This window comes from Protopterus annectens, chromosome 4.part1, assembly GCF_019279795.1.
Source record: "Protopterus annectens isolate FY-2018-M chromosome 4.part1, PAN1.0, whole genome shotgun sequence".
NCBI classification, from domain to species: domain Eukaryota; kingdom Metazoa; phylum Chordata; order Ceratodontiformes; family Protopteridae; genus Protopterus; species Protopterus annectens.
In genome coordinates this window covers 364745678-364765006 of record NC_056734.1, presented here as the reverse complement: position 1 = coordinate 364765006, position 19329 = coordinate 364745678, and the positions used below count along the sequence as shown (strand labels likewise).

The window sequence follows — 19329 nt, the reverse complement described above, 5'->3', positions numbered from 1 at the left end:
GAAGTCATAAATCTAAAACAGAAAAATGTTTAGCTTTTGGTCAACGGTGCTACAAAAGCAATGAATGGAATAATTTCAAAAGATTTTGCAAATCAAAAATGCCCACATTCTTTTATTAAAAGGGAACATTTTAGGAAACAAGTTGGTCAGTTAAACAGTGGCAAGTCTACTCTTTATGTTGATGGTGTGTCAGTGCTTCATGAAACAGTTAATGCAGTAGATTTAAGAGCAAACAGTGAAGTATTTTGTACTGTTCAGATAAATGGCAAACCCACAGAGCTCAAAGTTGATACAGATTCCAAGTGCAATGTCATGTCAACAGAAACATTTGCCAGGGCATTTAAAGGTGAAAGGCTTAATTTGGCAAGGTGGGTGAAGCTTGTTGCTTATGGAGATGAAGAAATTCAAACTGAAGGCTCAGTAGTGCTTTCATGTTACTCTGCTGGAAGAAGCTACGACTTGTTATTTTATGTGGTCAAGAGGCATCCAGTCATTATTAGGGCTCAGAGACAGTTTGAAAATGGGACTGCTTTCAATTAATAAAGACGTCCACCAAGTTAGCTTAAAAGACCACTACTCTAATTTCACCCAGTACATTTTTTCTACCTATGCTGATTTTTTCAAAGACAAAATAGGTAAAGTTCCAGTTGTGTACTCCATGAAGTTAGACCCAGAGGTCAGTCCAGTTATCAGGCCAGCACGAGAATTCCCAGTAACCATACAGGACAGAATCAAAGCAAAGTTAGATAAAGTGGTGTGACAAAGTGTTATTTGTCCAGTTGAAACTCCAAATGAATGGGCATTTTCCATGGTGGTAGCTCATAAGAAAAGCTCAGATGACATCAGAATATGTATTGATCCACAAGAGCTGAACAAAGCATTAAAAAGACCTCATCATCCAATGTACACAGTCAAAGAAGTTGTAGCCTTGATGCCAAATGCCACTATTTTTTCTGTCTTGCATGCAAAGAGTTCATTTTGGCAAATTCAGCTTGACAAGATGACATTATTGCTCACTACTTTCAGTACTCCATTTGGTAGGTACAGATTTCTGAGAATGTCATTTGGGATAAATTCTGCAAGTGAAGTCTATCAGTATGCAATGGAGTAATTTTTTTCTGAGTATCCTTGTGCTATTTCAATAGACAATATACTGGTAGGAGGTCATGATGAAGCTGAACATGACAGAAAGCTCAGAAAAGTTCTAGAAAGTGCATGTCAAGTGAATCTTAAGCTCAATGCACTGAAATGCAAGTTCAATGTACAAGAAATTACTTATGTTGGGCATTTATTTATGAGTACAGTCCTACGACCAGACCCTACAAAACAAATAGCCACTCTCGAGATACCAGCACCAGACAATGTTCAAGCCCTGCAATGTTTTCTTGGCATGGTGAACTACTTAGGCAAGTTTATTCCAGACTTGAGCCTAATATCAGCACCAGTCAGAGAGCTGACACGTAAAGATGTATTCTGGTCTTGGTTAGAGCAACACCAAACAGCATTTGAAGTCCTGAAAAAAAAGAATTGCTAGTCCACCAACACCCAGATACTATAATGCTCACAAGCCAGTAACACTTTCCTGTGATGCTTCGAAATTTGGTTTAGGTGCAGTCATTCCACAAGAGGATCAACCTGTTGCCTATGCATTGAGAATCTTACCCAAACTGAGATGCAGTATGCCCAGATTGAGAAAGAGCTTTTGGCAATTGTGTATTCATGTTCAAAGTTCCATGATTATGTTTATGGTAGACCTACCCAGACTGAAACAGACCACCAACTATTAGTCACTATTTTGAGAAAGCCTATGCATTCAGCTCCAGCCTGACTGCAACATATGATGCTGAGAATACAAAAGTACAATTACAATCTTCACACCACAAGTTCCAGGCCAGTTGAATTCATTCAGTTTAGTACACAGACTGATTTATTAAAATAAAAAAATAACATATTACATAGGGGTTTGAAATGTATTCCAATGTCTCTTCCTAGAATGTATGAGTTAAAGGGGGAAGTATTTAATTTTGTTCGCAGGTTACATTTAATAGATTTCTATGGAAATCAAACAAAAAGTTTGGAAGCAGATTTGAACAATGCAAGTTTTGGAGATGCTGCAAGCAATGAAGAGAGTTTTTTTTCTTGTAATTCTGACTTAGATTACAATGCTTATAGTAATTTTGATATTAATGGTATTTCTTATAAAAGCAAATTTATGCCTCCTTTCAAGTGTGATAAAACTGAAATGTTTCATCATATGTTAAATTATGCGATAGAGCAAGAGTGCAATAAGTTTTTTAGAAGTGAAATTCAATATAATATGACAGAAAAAATAATGGGTCACTTTAAAAAATTTAAGGGAAAGAAAGGAACTCATATTTAAGCCTGCAGATAAGGAGGGACAACTAGTAATAATGCATTACACCCAGTATGTAAATATGCGTTTACAACATCTAGAAAATGACAACATTTATGATAAAGTAGGTTTCCTAACTTATCAGGAGATGGTTAAGAACTATGATGTATTAATACACAAAGGGGTTAGACTAAATCATTTTTGTCATGAAGATGCTAAAAATTAGTTTTTAAATAAAAGCAGTGAGTTGGCAACATTTTTTTGTGTGCCTAAAATACAAGGTTAACCCTCCAGGTCTTCCCATTGTATCTGCCTGCATTTATGTAACCCTTAATTTGGGATGTTTTTTGCATCAAATTTTGTTAAAAAAGGTGATACAATTACCTTCATATATCAAAGACAGTTTTGAGTTTCTGGATAAAGTAAAGAAAATAGTGTGGCAGAAGAACACGTTTTTTATAGTGATAGATGTAGTCAGCCTATACACTAGTATAAAACATAGTGATGGCATAGAAGCTATAGAAGTTTTTCTGGGGAAAAGCCCCAGTACACAGTATATTATAGAACTGACATTGTTCTGTTTGGAAAATAATATATTTGAATTTGATGGCTCTCTGTATCATCAGAAGTGTGGGACAGCTATGGGGGCAGCTTTTGCCCCCACATATGCTAATTTATTTATGGGTCTCTGAAAATCTATATGTGTATAGGAATGACTTTTTTTTAGAAAACATGTTCATTTTTACAGATACATTGATGATTTGATTTTTGTTTGCAAGGGGGGCTATGGAGAGGTGGAAAAGCTTGTTCTAGAACTGCAAATGAACAAGTTTGAGATCAAATTTGATGGATTACAAAAAAAAAGGAAAGAGTAAAGTATTTGGATATTACAATAGAAGGGCAAGAAGATGTAGAACTTAAAACTAAAATATTTAGAAAACCAAGCTTTATGTTGCATGGAACTAGGTGTCCCCCCACACACACACACACTATTTCTTCCATTCCTTATAGGGAAATGGTCAGAGTTAAACGTTTGTGCAGTGACAGGAAGGAATGTGAGAAGGAAGTTCAAAATACAGCTAACATGTTTATAGAAAAGGGGTATGAGTCAGAGAAAGTATGGTTGGAGTATAATAAAGTAATGAACAAAAAAGTGACTAAAGCACAGAACATAATAATGCGGAAAAAGAAAGTGAGTTATATTTGGTGTCTAAGTATACTAAGTTGTCTAACATTTTGGAGAAAATAGTTAGGCATTACTGGTCCTATATACAGAAAGAAAAATCCTGCCTAAAATGTTAAACTTTGTTTTTCATATAAAATAGGTAGGAGTCTCAAGGACATGTTCATACATGGAACATTTGAGAGACCAAAAAATATAGAAAATAATATAGTGAGATATGGAACTTTTCCAGGTGACAATTGCACAGTATGCAAACACATAGTTGATAGTTTTGAAAGCATTAATGGAAAAAAATTGATAGAAGAGGCAGCTTCACTTGCAATAGTGAAACAAATTATATATAGTTTAAAATGTCCTTGTGGATTATTTTATATTGGAGCGAGCAAGATAAGTTTTGCTGTAAGATTGAAGGGACATCAAGAAGCAAAGATTTCATAGTCTTGTGGCTATGCACTTTAAGGAACACCATAATGGAGACCCACAGGGTTTCCAGACAACTGGTTTGGAACAAGTAAATACTAGGTTTAGTACTGATGAAAAAATTAAGGAACATTTAAGAAGGAAGGAAGCAATATTTATTTTAAAATATGATACAATGTTACCAAGAGGTTTGAATAGGGAATTTTCTTGGAAGCATTTAATGTAAGGTTAAAAAGAATATTAAATGTTAACTTTTTTAGATGGCTTTTTAGTGAATTCTTAATTGGATGATTATTTAATTGATTAAATGCATGTATTTAAGTGTATGCTTACCAGCAGAAAGATGTACTCTGAAAAGGCTTTTCTGAAAGCCGAGGCACCAGATAAGTGTTACTTGCTCTTAATGATATAAGAGTTTGAAGTTTTGCTGTTAACTTTTACTGCAGAAGTTATTTTTTTATTTCAGTCTGTGTACTAAACTGAGTGAATTCATCTGGCCTGGAACTTGTGGTGTGAGATTTGGTTTGTTCTACAGCATGGTGCTTCACAATTTCAATTTTGCCTACAAGAAAGGGATCTGGATCACCCAGAAACATCACAGAACAGCATGAGAATGAGAACCTTGATTCTGAAGCCATGGAAGTGAGAAGTTTTTCTTCCACACATACTGATGAGCTGCGAGATCACACAGCCACAGATCCAGTTCTACAGTGGCTCAATCACTTTATCAGTCATGGATGGGTGTCAAAGCAATCTAGTTTACCTCAAGAAGTGCAACATTATTTTCCATACAGAGATGAAATTTTGTCAGACAAAGGTTTCATTATGAAAGGTCTAGAAGTAATTGTTCCAAAGTCCTTGCAAACAGAGTACATTACTATCTTGCATAGTGGTCCCCCAGGAACCAAATCTAACAAAAGAAGGGCAAGAGAGTTAGTATTTTGGTCTTCTATGTCACAAGACATTGAGGGAGCACTTTTATCTTGTTCAGTGTGTGATACAAAGCCACATCAACAGAAGGAACCACTTCAGCTTAACCAAATTCCAGAACTACCTTGGTCGACAGTAGCCACAGACATTTTTGACTAGAATGGTCAGCATTATTTGGTGATAGTAGACTCATACTCTAATTGGTTTGAGATTGACCTACTTCCAAACCTAGCATCCAGTACTGTCATTACTAAGATGAAATGTCATTTTGCAGTACATAGTAGTCCAAGCAAAGCTATTTCTGACAATGGCTTAGCACGCAATTTATAAGCCAACAGTTCAAACGATTTGCTGAAGAATGGGACTTTACTCATGTCACAAGTAATACACAGTACCTGCAGTCAAATGATTTGGCAGAACGCACATTTCAAAGTGCAAAACAGTTACTAGAGTAGTCAAAATGAGATAATAGTGATGTTTTCCTGAATTTCTTGAATCTCAGAAATGTTTCTCATAATAAACATCTTGGTTCACCTGCTCAGAGACTTCTGTCGAAACAAACCATGACCACATTACCAATCAGTAGTCAATTGTTGGTTCTATGTGTCAAGAACAACAGAACAGTGAAAGCCAATCTGCTGAAGAAGTGTCTATCCCAGTTTTCCTACTATGATAAAACCAGGAAACCACTCAATCCATTATGAGAGGGAGAAGTGGTAAGGATGCAAATGTCCAAAGGTTATAATCATATTGGTGTTGTGAATAATATTGGTCCGGAGCTGAGATCATACATTGTAGAGTCAGACGGAGCAGTTTTTAAGCGGAATCAGATGCATTTTAGACCAGTGTCCAAGCCTATACCACACCAGATAGCCTGTGAGAAAGATCCTTTATCTCAAAGTGAGTTGTCCTGTGTTCCAATTCCAGACGAAGTTCTGGAGGACACTCCTGTTCCTATGACAAATCCAGAAGCTCCTGATACGAGTTGGAACTGTCTCTGTTGCTAAATCTGGCCCAGATTGTTATGTTACAAGATATGGTTGAATCTCTAAACCCTGTAGCAGATATGAAGCAACTTGGACATGAACATTGTATTTTGTTTCCAATGTATATACTAATGCATGTCTATCTCTGACATTGTTTTGTATAAAGGGAAATCTTTTTAAGAGGGAGGTTTGCAGATGAATGTGTGTGTATATACCTTTAAGAAGTTATTCAAGGGCTTGCACAAGCATATAAATACTGAGCATGTGTGAGCCTGACTGCCATTTTGTAGTAAGCAGTTGAGATGTAAGCATGTATGTATGTATGTATGTATGTATGTAAGGTCTGTCTGTTAACTAGTTTGTTCATATTTAATGATGATGCTATTCATCCTAATGGGTTTCTATGTATTAAAGCATCTAAACAAAACCCCCAGCCTTCTTGTTATATGTGTTAGAGACGAACGAGCGATAGTATCACTGATACTGGAAGGGGCATTCAGTGGAGTGGGCTGGGATTTTGTGAGTGGGGGTGGTTAAGGCATTTGCATTCCCTGACACAATGGTGGGTTTATTGGGAGGATGTGTGAGGGATAAGACTGAAGTTGGAGCATTCCTTTCTGGTGGGTTCTGTTTGGGCAGGCAAGCCAGGTGGGGATGTTCTCTTTCCCCTTTATTGTGTCTGCAGCTACTGGCAGAGAGGGTGGAAGACTCACGGATTTGGACATGTGGTTGGTATGGTGGTCAAGATGGGTTGGCTTTGCTTGCAGATGGTGATATTGTTTTGTGACTGATAGGACTAGAGGGGGATGTTTCAGTAATCTGGAACATTCTGAGGTGGTTTTGGGTCTTTTCAGGATACAGGAGGGGAAGTGGCTGTGGGCTGTGTGCTCATGCATGAATTAATTTAGTGATGCCCATGCTTTATGGGGACATGTTGGGATGACGTACCTGGAAGTGTGGTTTTGGGGGGATCTGCTGTGGTGGCTGGGGGTGTTTGGGTGGAGACTGGACAGAAGATGGTGCAGGAACTGACAGCTTGGAGGTTCTCTTTTACAGATGTGGGCAGCAGGGTGCAGGCACTGAAGGTGTTTTTGGTGCCTCTGGTTTTGTACACAAGTAGGGCATGTTTTTTTCCAGCTGGAGGAGAGGTTGTGGATGGCAGTTGGTGAAGAGTTGAAGGATTTTGTCTGGGAGGGGGGAGTTCATGAGTCCAGTGGGATGAGTTGGTCCTTCCAGTGGAACAGGTTTGTTTGGATTACCCGGTTTTTGAGGGGGTTCGGTGCTGCATGGTTGGGGCATCTGTGTATGGCACAGGCAGAGAGTTATGGTTCGAAGTAGGAGAGATTAGCGATGGAGTGCGAGGGAGCTCAAGAGGTGAGGAGGGACTGTGATTTTGAATGCAGATTCTTGGGGGAAGTGGCAGTAGCCATGAAGAGTACTGTATTCGTGGAGTGGTGGAGGGTGTTCCAGGAGCTTGACCAGTATTGCGAATGGATGGGACTATTCTGCTGATGATGATGGCTGCAGTGTGGGGTGCAGAAGGGGGCTGCTATTTGCTAGGGAGGGCTGGTGGAGGACCAAGGTATTGGGAGCAGGTGGTTAGAGAAGGAAAGGTAAGAGAGTGAGACGAGACCAAGAATACATCTGGACTGCAATATAAAGATTGTCTTCCTTATCAAGGACTGATATCAGAATACAGGCAAAGAGAAAGGAATAGAGAGATCCTAAGTGAAAGACCAGCACTGGTAGAGATTTTAGTAGAAACAAGAACAAAAGCCTGCTGTTAAAAAAGGGATAATTAGTAGGGCACAGAAAAGATTGCATGATAACTATAAGAATCAATCAGAGGAATGAGAAAGGGCAGAGAAGAGAGACTGGATAAGCAACTCACAAAGAAACAATGGGAGGATATATGTATGGCTCCCAAATATGCAACAAAGTCTAGAAGATTTAGGATTTTTATTTAGAAGTGTTTGCTTATGCATTTCTATACCCCAAGCAGACTCAAACATTTTTTTCCTCAGGTAGATTGCAAAAGTTGGAGGTGTGATGGGGTAGAAAGAGGTAACAGGGAACATATTTTTTGGGAATGTAATGAGTTGGCAAACTTAAAAATTCCCTGCAGTTCACTCTGTCAGAAATACTAGGCGAGCAAATTGTTGTAACTAAGGAAGTGATTTTTTTAAGCTGTGATACAGAATTGGAATTGCCTAGACACAGTAAAGCCTTGCAGAGCTAATTCTGATATCTCCTAAAAAAGCAATTACTAGAAAATGGAAATCAAAGTCTAAACCAACCGTATTAGAAGTAGTGTATATAGTAACACAGATAAAAGAACTGGAAGTGGGATCTTTTGAAGAGTAGCAGCAGATTACATGGGAAAAATGGGAATTGTGGGAACAGTAAATGCAGAATAATGTTTAGGATGAGGAATAAGGTTTAAGGGAAGTCAGGAATTGAATAAGCTATGTAATGTTTGATTGACAATGACTGTATAGAGACTGTGATGTATAATGTTCGCAAGTGAAAATATGTCAATATGGTTTGTTTTCATTAGAATAAATGCAAGATTGTCTGTGATAAGTGATAACTCAGGAAAGATGCTTCTGGTTTAAAAATAACTTCTTGAATCCATTTCTCATACTCTTTATCAAATTATTATGATCAGAGAACCAATAATAATTCTTTGTAATAATGGGCAGGATTAGCTGCCCCAAAGTACAACAAGCTTCAACGAAAAGTGTAGGAATGTGAAGTAGCTGACTTCTTTAAAAGCAGTCACACAATCTGTGCTACCACACAAACAGCAGCCAGAAGCAAAGTGCATCTCTCAAGAAAACAAAAGCTTCAAAAGCTTTTTGATGCCTTGGTCTGCCACAATTTGTATTACAGAGGAAAGTTTCTTACAGCTTAAAAGCTGTATGGGAGCTTCTAATGGAGTTTTGTGGTGGATGCCACTTGTGTTAAAATGAGCCTCACTAATAATAAAGTTCTTAAACATGAACCCCACTATATAACAAGGTTATTTTTTTCTTCTCAATTTCAGAGCATATCAGAAAGATCCATGTATTACAATGAGTATCAGTCCTAGTGCTTAATCTGAATATGCCTGCTTAACTAGTCCATTGGAACGTTTTGTTGATGTTTTGGGATGGAGTTAGTGATAGGTATGGATGGTGTGGCAAAGAACAGTTATTCGTATCTTGATCCCTTGGACTCTGTTGCTGCTGTTAGTATTGCTGTTATGTTTGTTTGTTTTCTTTTTAAATGCAAGTTATTTGCACATGAGCTTTGAGAAATGTAATTTTGTTCAGCTGTGCACTTGCTGTATAGTCTGAATGACAAAGTTCTACTTGACTTAACTTGATGCTGTTTTATATAACTGTTCTGCTAACTTGCAGCAAACTTTACTTACTGTAATACAGATAATTTCAGGTCATCCTGATAAGTGAAACTATCTAATTTCAGAAAAATTACCAGTTGTCAAACTTACTGAAGGAATAAAGTGTAATGTCTAGCTCTGTCAGTGAAAAAAAAATCAACACAAGCTAACTTAGGCCACCATGTTAGTACATTGAACTAACTACCGATTTCTCCAGAATAAATACATTTACATTACAGCAACATTTTCAAGCTATGTACCTGAAGTTTTTTGTGCTGTGCACTCAACAAATTGTAAGTGTCGCTTTTCTCTTCCAACGTTTTGGTGAGTTCTGCTATCTTGGCCTCCAAAACATGCTTTTCCTCTATATTAACATCACCTTTCATCCGGGCCATTCGACGCTCCATTTGCTGAATCTGAAAATCCTAAAAAGAAAAATGAAATGAGAAAAAAATAAAATATGTAGTAATAAGCATTAAGTAAATAACCAGTTCAGAACATCTTATCAGTGAAATGCAATAATCAGTTAATTAGTCTTCATTTCTTTTGACAGAAGAGAGATAGTGTTAATGTCAGAACTTTTGAAGGAATAATACAGTTGATTGTGCTGGTCTGCATTACAATGAAACAGGTTCTTACATCAGTCAGCTATCATTGTGTTGCCTGGCTCTGCAGTGTGCTGATTTATGACTGGAGTTTGACTATCAGGAACTAGAACAAGTGAGCAGGATAGGATAGGATAGGAGTGAGCTACTGATACTGGGACACCCATATTAGGGGTGGGAGTGATGGCTGAGTGCAGATTGTACCATGAGAGCAAAGCCTTGCACAGCACTGAAATGACCAGGACTGATGACATGGGCTTGGTAATGTGGGTGCACATGCCAGCCACAGCAATGGATAGGGCCCCAACAGAAATATCGCCATTGCCAGGATGCCAACAAGGGCATACACCACTTCCATGACTGCCTGGATGACAGCCCTGCTGGTTAGATATTGTCCTTGTGTTGCAAATACCACATTCAATGAACATATGGGCTTAAAACACATTAAGGAAGGGTGATTGCAAGCAGGTAAAGATGTGAAAAAATTATCTATCTATCTAACTATCTATATGGGTTCCATACACTAGATCGAATTTTCACTAATTCGAAATAGTGCATGGAATGCTCATTGCAGCGAAAGTGCACTTAGTCGAAAGTGCACTTATGCGAAGTTCAGTACAACAAATGGGTATTATACTGAACTTCCATGCAGTAATCACGGACCTTAGGGTTAGGGCACGGGTCATAGTAAGGGGATAGCCCGTAGGGCTGTCCCCTTACCCTAACCCATGCCCTAACCCTAAGGTCTGTGACTATCGACCATAGTGGAGGACATAGCATGTTTTTTATGTCCTCCACTGTGCTATATATATATATATATATATATATATATATATATATATATATATATACACACACACACACTTTTTTTTTTTACAGAAAAAATTCCACCACTTTGACAATCACCTTACAAAGGCTTTGCAGCAACGCAAAAGTTCCCAGTAGGATCTGCAAAACCTTGTGTCAGTGTTATGGATTTTGGCAACTTTCTTCTCAAAGAAGGCTACATAACATCAATAACAGATGTACTTCATAGCTTTCCTGAGTAAGTTAAAAAAGAAATGCACCTAACAATGTGAGTGTAAGAGTTCATTATGAACTGAATAAAACAAATTTTTTTTTTTTGCAACAGATTATTTAAAAACTATATACAAGCCATTGTATCTCTGCAGTCTAAAGAGAGGGGTGTATAAAATATAAGGGCAACGAGTATGTTTTAGTTAAAAGGGTTCCAAAAAGTTTTGCAAGAGGTGTATCTTTAGACATCTCCCACAGGACTCAATAAGCTGCTATGCAAAATAGGATAAAGATTTGAGCCAGAAGATCGGCAATCACCAACAGCCCAGAGACAGGTGAAAGGAGTACCTCTGCATGTCAATATAGGACCATATGCTCCTTTAAATAGGCAGGACCATGGTCATGTAGGGTTTTAAACACAAACACACAGTTGAGTCAATTCTCAACAGGAGGACAATGAAGGATAGGTGTAAAGTGGCCACTATATAGTTATTCCTCTGAGGAATTTTGCTTCTAAATTCTACACTGAATGAAGCCATAAAATACGGATTAGTTTAAAAAGAAAACCTATCTCTGTGGAAAATGGGATAAGGCTGACCCCACCATTAGAGCTTGCAACTCAGATACTCTGTGTGCAGAGGTCAGAGCAGCCAGTAAAAAAATAAGTTATGTCTTACCATAATGTTCCATCTGTGTTGTAGATCTTTATTCATTCATTACTGTTAGGGCTTCGGTTCCGTCCTCAGAACCGACACGGCTGTTACGAAGCTCATGCCAGCCAAAGACTCTCAGTTAAGACCTACCCACAATGCCCCTCTCACAGTATCTTCAGATCGAGTTTGCCCACCATTATAGTATAGAAGTACTAATAGTGATAGTAGGAGGCTCTGTCTTGGCAGATACCTTAACTAATAAGGAAATCCTAAAGTCCACCAGGAGTCCAGGCAGGGGGAAGGAGGGCAGGAAGTAATGAATGAATAAAGATCTACAACACTGATAGAACATTATGGTAAGACATAACTTCTTTATCTGATGTTGTAAATCTTTATTCATTCCTTACTGTTAGGCCCGAGTCCCCAGCTACTTGAGTCCTGGGTGGGCCTAAGGAAGGAGATTCCTGAGCACGATAGAACCAAAAGATGCTCATCCCCCAAAGGCCAAATCCAATTTGTAATGAGTGATAAAGGTACACAGTCTTACCCAAGTGGCTGCTGCACAGATATCATCCATAGAAGCTCTGGAATGAAAAGCCACTGAAGTAGTCATCGATCTAGTAGAGTGAGCCTTTATCTTGGTAGGTAAGAACACTTTGTTCTAATGCTAGATTAAAGTAATGGCATTTCTGAGCCAAGAAGAAAGTCATTTTGGAAACAGGCTTACCCATTCTGGGTCCTGCAAAGGCCACAAACAATTGAGCTGTTTTTCTGAAAGATTTAGTTTTGTCCAAGTAGAAACAAAGTTGCCTATGAAGATCGAGGGTATGCAGAAGTTATTCCCCTCTATCTTAATGGCGAGAAAAGAAAACCGGTAGGGTCAATAGATTGATTAATGGAAAACCCAGAAATGACCTTGGGCAAAAAGGAGGGGTCAGTACGTAAGGACACTCTTTCCCTATGAAAAATCAAGTAAGGTCTCTCGACACTCAAGGGCTGCAACTCAGATATTCTTCTCGCTGAGGTAAGGACTACTAGAAGTAGAGTTTTCTAAGACAAAAATTTTATATCATAGGAATTAGAAGGCTCGAAAGGAGGACTTGTTAACTAGTGAAGCACCAAAGTCAAGACCCATGGCTCTATAAGAGGCTTGACAGGAGGTTTAATATGTAATACTCCTTTCATAAATGTTTTGCACAGTCGGTGTGACATAACAGATGAATTGTCAATTCCATTGTGAAAGTTTGCAACAGCCGCTAAAGCAACAGGGTAGTGAGGTGTTGTAGGATCTTCTGAATAGGCATGGAAAAGGGGTCTATGTTATGTTCTTTGGCCCAGCTCGAGAACCTAATCCACTTACTGGAATAAATTTTTCTGGTGGAAGGTTTGTGCGAAGCCAGAAGAATCTCGCTTACAGGGGATGAAATATCAGGTAGCCTGGCAATCATCGGAAGTGTATAAACCAAGCTGTGAGCATGAGGATGTGGAGATTGGGGTGAATCTGTCCTTGAGGATGAGACAGCAAACCTTGGGATTGATCCAGGAAGCACGTGCTGTGAATCAGGTGAGGCCATAGGACAGGGAAAAAGACTTAACGAGGCCAATAAGGGGCAATGAGGATCACTCTGCTTTTCAACCTTTCAGCTTTCTGAAGGAATTTTGGGATGAGGGGAATTGTGGGAAAGGCATACAGTAGACCATGGGGCCAATCATGCAAAAGAACATTCCCCCTGAGGGGGGATCAGGGCAAAATAGCTTCAGCATTTGTTGTTTAGGGGAGAAAGCAAACAGGTCCCAGCAAGGCCTGCCCCAATGGAGGACGATCTGATCCGGTATTATAGGATTGAGGGACCAATCGTGAGGCATTAAAATGTTCCTGCTCAGATTGTCCGCAATAAGATTGGAACTCCCGGGAATGTGCATTGCTGTGAGAAAGTGGTTGGAAGCCATCATCCAATGTCAAATTCTCATGGCTTCCCGACACATGGGATAAGACCTTGTTCTGCCTTCTTTGTTGATATGCCAGATGACTGACATGTTGTCCGATTGAATTGCAATGGTCCCGGAAGGAAGGGATGTATGGAATGCTTGCAATGCCAAGAGAACTGCTCTCAATTCCAGGACATTTATGTGAAAATTGGCCTCCATGGGGGACCAGGTCCCTTCAACTGTTTTTCCCTGGAAATGCCCATCCTAACAGGGAAGCATTCGTGGTCACCATGGCTCTGGGCTGGGGAAGACAGAATGGTCGACACCAAAGCATTTGTTTCTTGTAAAGATTTGTAAGGTGTATCATGTGGTCGAGTAGATGAGTGAAAATCTACCATTGTGATGAAAGAAGCCACTGTAATAGTCTCATGTGCAACCTCGCCAGTGGTACCAAGGTAATGCTTGCTGCCATAGAGCTCAATAGTTGTAGTATAAGGCATGCTGGTACAAATGTCTGCAGGAGGAGGACTTGAATCTGGTTTCTTATTTCTGAAAGCCTGTGAGGAGGGAGGGAAGCTTGACAGGACATTGTGTGTCCATCAATGAATTCCAGTGCTCTTGTTGGAGACGTGTGATTTGTCCATGTTGATCGTGATACTTAGGCAAAGAGCAAGGCCTTGAGTGTAAGAGAGACTGAGAATGAGAAGATTCCTAGTCGTGGTTGGTAAGGAGCCAATCATCTAGATATGGAAACACCTGGAATCCTTGTAGTCAGAAATGAGCTACTATGACTGCCATGCATTTGGTGAACACTCTGGGGGCTGTCGAGAAACCAAAGGGCAGTACCCTGATAATGATTCCTCCCAGCCAGAAGTGAAGAAATCTCCGGGAGCATTTGTCCATCTTTATGTGGTAATACACGTCCTGGAGGTCTATGGACCACATCCAGTTGTGTTTCCTTAGAAAGGGGAGAATGGACTGTACTGTGACCATCCAGAATGTTTGAGGTTTGATAAATTTGTTTAGTAAACTGAGATCCAGGATTGGTCTCCAGTCCCCTGTCTTTTTTGGCACTAAAAAGAACCTCGAGTAAAAGCCGGATCCTCTTTGGTCTGGTGGGACTGGTTGGATGACTCTTTTTCTTAGCAGCTTTTCGATTTCTAAGGCTGTAACCTCCCTCTGACCGGGTGGGACATCAGGGATTCATTTTATCAGTCTGGGAGTGAGGTCAAAAAGGATATGATAGCCTCTGGATATTATCCTCTGCACCCACGCATCTGTTGTTATGAGTTGCCAGGCCTGTAGATGCAGAGAAAATTGACCTCCGACTGCTTCCAGAGGAAAGCAATCAGGCCGCTGTTCAGGAGTGTGGGAAGGGTCTGCCAGAGAAGGAATTTCTAGTGCCCTGTTACGTGAACCCCCTCTTCCTTGAAAGGTGCATCTTTCAGATGAGTTGCCCCCTCTGCCCGGGGGAATTGCTCATCATGAGTGTCACAAAAAGATCACTGGGACTTCTTGGACCACAATTTTCCTCTCCTCTGATTCCTGGAGTAGGACTTCTGGGGGTGGAAAAACCTATGTCCACAGCAGACAAGGTCTTTCTGTCCTTCTCACTACGTGAAAGTGTGTCTCTTACTTTTGGGACCAAAAAGGGAAGATTAGTCAACAAGTGCATTGATAAAGGAAGATTTAAAGGGGTCCGCAATGTCACACAAATGCATCTAAGTATGCTGTCTCATAACGATGCCTGATATGGCTGCTCATGCTGCCCCCTCGGTAGTGTGAGAAATCAAGTGCATTGAGGAGTTTGAGATTGATTCCAAGGTAGTTAGCTGAGAGGCAACAGTGTCATGCATCTCCTCAGGCAGTACCTCCACCAAAGAGGCAGACATTTCTAAAATTAGATTTCTTTGGAGGCGAGTAAAGTGTGCCAGGTAATTCAGTGACCAGATGGCAAAGGCTGCTAAAGCGGAAGTCCACTTTCATAGTCTGTCCATAGCCCAAGACTCCCTGTTTGGGGGATGTACAGTGGAACTATTTTCTGCCAGTTCTATGTTGGTGGCCTCCGCCACGACCATGGAATCGACTACCAGTTGTCTGGACCAATTGGGCTGGTCTTCCGGTGTGGACAAAATTTAATCTGGCCTCTGGGGGAGGGGTTCTATGTTGTCTGGGGCCTTCCAGGCACGCTGCACAATAAGTCAAATGAGCTCATCTGCAGGTGGGGGTCACCCAGGAAGTTGATGGCCGAGCACAGAAAGCCTGCAAGAACACCAATTCCTCCGAAGAAGGGTTGGAGGACTTCCAGTCTCCCCTCTGCTTGAGGATCTTGAGAATGTCTCCAAATGAGATATCTTCTGGGAGAGACCATGGGGACCCTTCTCCCTTATCCCAATCGGTGTCTTCAGTGATGGATTCCTCAGGGGAATCAAGATGCTTCCTTTTGCAAAGTTTCTTCCGGGGTGGTTCCCAAGTGGGATCTTGTGAGGAGGACTCTGGAGAAAGGGTTCACTTGAAGGGCAGTCTTGCGGCTCCAATGCCAATGGTGTCAACTGTGAGCCTGTTGAAGCAAGGACCCTCCTCATCACCTGGAAAGCAGGCCCACCCAAGGAGGGATGGGAGCCCGGAACCAAGAAGGATGACCTCAGAACCGGGGTCACACCCTGCCTCAAGGAGCCCGCCTTCAGGTGAGGAGCTCTGAGAGGACTGGCAGCTGCTGGGACAGCTGTGGCCATAGACAGCGCCACAGAAAAAAATTGGCACCGAACTACATGCCACATTGCTGACAGCCCAATCACTGCTCTGAGAGTGCCGCAGTTCCATAGGAACCATGGCACCAACAGTAACTGGTGCCGACAGGGAAGCCTCTGCTTTCAGTGCCGAGACAGTATGTACTGGGATGGCCACTGGTACAGAAGTCTCCAAAACCAGGGTGGAAGTCGGAGGAGGATAGACAGGAGAATACGCCATGAAAGCTTCTGCTCCAAGGGGGAGGGAAGACCTGGTCTGGGTGGTTAATCCTCTAGCTGTCAGAAGCTGGTCCACAACCCCCACTACATCCTGTTCTGAAAGACTCCTGGTGGATCTGAAGTACGCTGCCAACGTGGAGTCTGGTTTCTCAAGAAAGGGACTAAATTGCTAACCCAAAAAGGGGTCATAAGAGCGAGAATACCTAGTTCTGCGAAGGTGCTCAACCTTCAGAACTGAAGGAGTCATTACCAGAGGAGCCATGTAAGACACTGGCAACATGGCCTGGGAAGATGCTGATGCAGGTACAGTAGTCATGGCCTGTGTCACAAAGTCGGCACCATGGGGGATGGTGCCGAGGTCAGTACAGTGAAAGGAGTCTGAGTCAAAATCAAAGGTGTCACCAAGGGAGAAGACAGGGACCCTGGTGCCAAAGTCGTCTGCGCTGACAGCACGGGAGAAGCCCAATGTCGACTCAGTTCCAAGGAGGATGGGGATGTCAGAACCGAAAGACTCCATTTCTCCTTATGTCTTTTAACGTCTTTATGTTTAGGAGGTGGTGAGACCTCTGTCCCAGAAAGAGCCTCCGCAAAGGGTGATTTTAGCATACTCTTAAGAATAAGTTTGTTCTTGTGTTCAACCAACGTATGGTTGTTGAAGCTAGAACAAATGTCGCAAGAAACATTAAGGTGGTTAACGCACAAACAGTAAACACACCGGGAATGACCATCAGAATTGGGCAACTTACGCCCACACTTATCACATTGTTTGAAACCAAGCTTGGCCTTATCCGCCATAATACACAGTATAACCACACAATAAACTATATAACTAACAACAAGATGTGAAAAAAGCACTTTTTTGTTTTTGTACAAATAACAGGAAAGAGTACCAACAATGGTATAGGTAAGATAAGGGCTTACTAAGGCAGAGAAAGAGAGAGTAGTACCAATGATGGAACTAACAAGGTAGGGCTTAGTCAGGAAAGAACAAAGTAGAGATAGGAAATAACTTTAGATGACAAAAATCTGTCTTACAAAACACTAGAGAGTTGAAAAAAACACAAAAAAGCTAACAGTTGAGAGAGGGCTTGGCGCGTCTGACGAGGAACGTGGCAAATGAGCTCTGAAGAGACTATGAAAGGGGCATTGTGGGTAGGTCTTGGATGAGTTAACATAAAATCCTTTGGAAAACTTGGAGAATGACTGCTGAAAAATCTGAGAGAATCCCTTTATCAGCTTACCCCTCTCATCACATTTTTGATAACCTCTGCAACAGACAGTCAAAAAACTAAATCTATATCCAAAGTAGAATTTAAAATCTTATTTTTTTGTTTTTGCCTTCAGGGAGGCTCTTAGAATGCAGCAAGGCAAACCTCCTCAACACTGTACCAGCCCTGGATGTAGTATCTGAAGAATTATAAATACATTTTTAAACAATGAGTAGTGACCCAAGAAATTGAAAGAAACTATACCACACAAAGCAGATATTTCTCCACAGGAGGGAACTGGAGATAAAACATTCTTCACAGTTTCACAGTTCATCAGAATACAATTTAACATATGAGCCTAACAACTGAAAATTCTAAAAAGTAATGTTGCAGAAGCATACATTTTTCCAAAATGTATCAATTGTTTTACTATCCTTGCCAGAAGGGGATGGATTAGAATTAACAACATTTTTGGCAGTAGCTGGATTAAATAAAGCTATATCTCAGGGGTCAGGTCTGGAAGGAGAGTATAAAAATTCTAGTTGTAACAGTTCATTGCATTTTCCTAAGGGACTGAGAAACCTCAGTATTCTCCCACTGAAAACACTGGCACATTCTACAAATAGTCTCAGAGAAAGAGACTCATTCACAGGAAGATTCAGACAATATGGTTTCCCGATTAAGAATCAGAAATCTGAGGAGAAAACAAATGTATCTGTCCCATTGCATTCCTCTCCAGATTCAAATTTTTCAGTCTCTTCATGACAAGAGGAATCAGTTTTTTCTTTTACCAAAAACAACCTGAATAGAAGGGTCAATAGCCTGTACAAAGCCCTAAGCCAGACTTACTAAACTACTCCTTTCCAGTGAAACTGGTACAGCAGAAGATACATGTTCAGTTTTCTGTTTCTTTTTGACAGGAAAGTTAGAATAAACATGATTATTAATGGCAGCAATATATTCCCCAGGGATGGGGACAACATTCTGGCTAAGAGGGATACCTTACCTGCCCCTTCTCCCATAAATGAAGAGAGTAGCTCTTCCTTGCTCACTGAGGGGGATCTCAGTAGCTGCAGAGGAAGTGACTAACCCTCAGTCCATAGTGGCTGTATATACAACACCAGAGGTAGATGAGTGGTCTGAGTAACCAGCTTTGGCCACATCAGGGTCACCCAACTGAGGTTGAGGCAAATTGCTAGCTGCTGTGATGCCAAAGGCTGTTTACTTAACTTTTTTTCTTTTTGTGGCTGGAAGAAAGATTGATTGATGGGACTGGTAGTTTGCTCCATGGACAATTTGAAAATGGTGGTTCTTTCCTGGGAAATTAGCATAAGTCAGTAACATTTTAAAATCAGTAAAACGTAGCTATTCCAAGTAAAAACACAGTAGAAAGCACTCTAAATCACCTTACTAGACCCAAACAAAAAATGTTTTTAGAATGTTTCAATTGCATAAAATGTACTTTTCCACACAGGAAAGTCAATTTAAAACATTAAAAATAATATGTGGAAGGTTTTTGTCCAAAGGGAACTTACCTGCTCAGCAATTGAACAGGACAAGATGTTTGTCAATCCTCTGATGTTAGGAGAGGTGCGCTCTGAAGGACTTGGAACCCAAACCAGTCTTTTTAGTCAGCTCATCTTGAGATGACCAATGGTTTGGGCACATGGAAGGTGCCCTGAAGCTTTGGAAGC

General features: G+C 40.6%; 1 protein-coding gene across 1 annotated transcript in view; it reads right to left on the bottom strand.

Moving 5' to 3' along the window:
• Positions 1 to 19329, bottom strand: part of CCDC39 (coiled-coil domain containing 39) — a 1972012-nt gene that overhangs the window by 791743 nt on the left and 1160940 nt on the right. The window contains exon 11 of the mRNA XM_044070181.1: positions 9515 to 9679. Coding sequence (XP_043926116.1) covers positions 9515 to 9679 — 165 coding nt within the window. The remainder of the gene's footprint in view (positions 1 to 9514; positions 9680 to 19329) is intronic.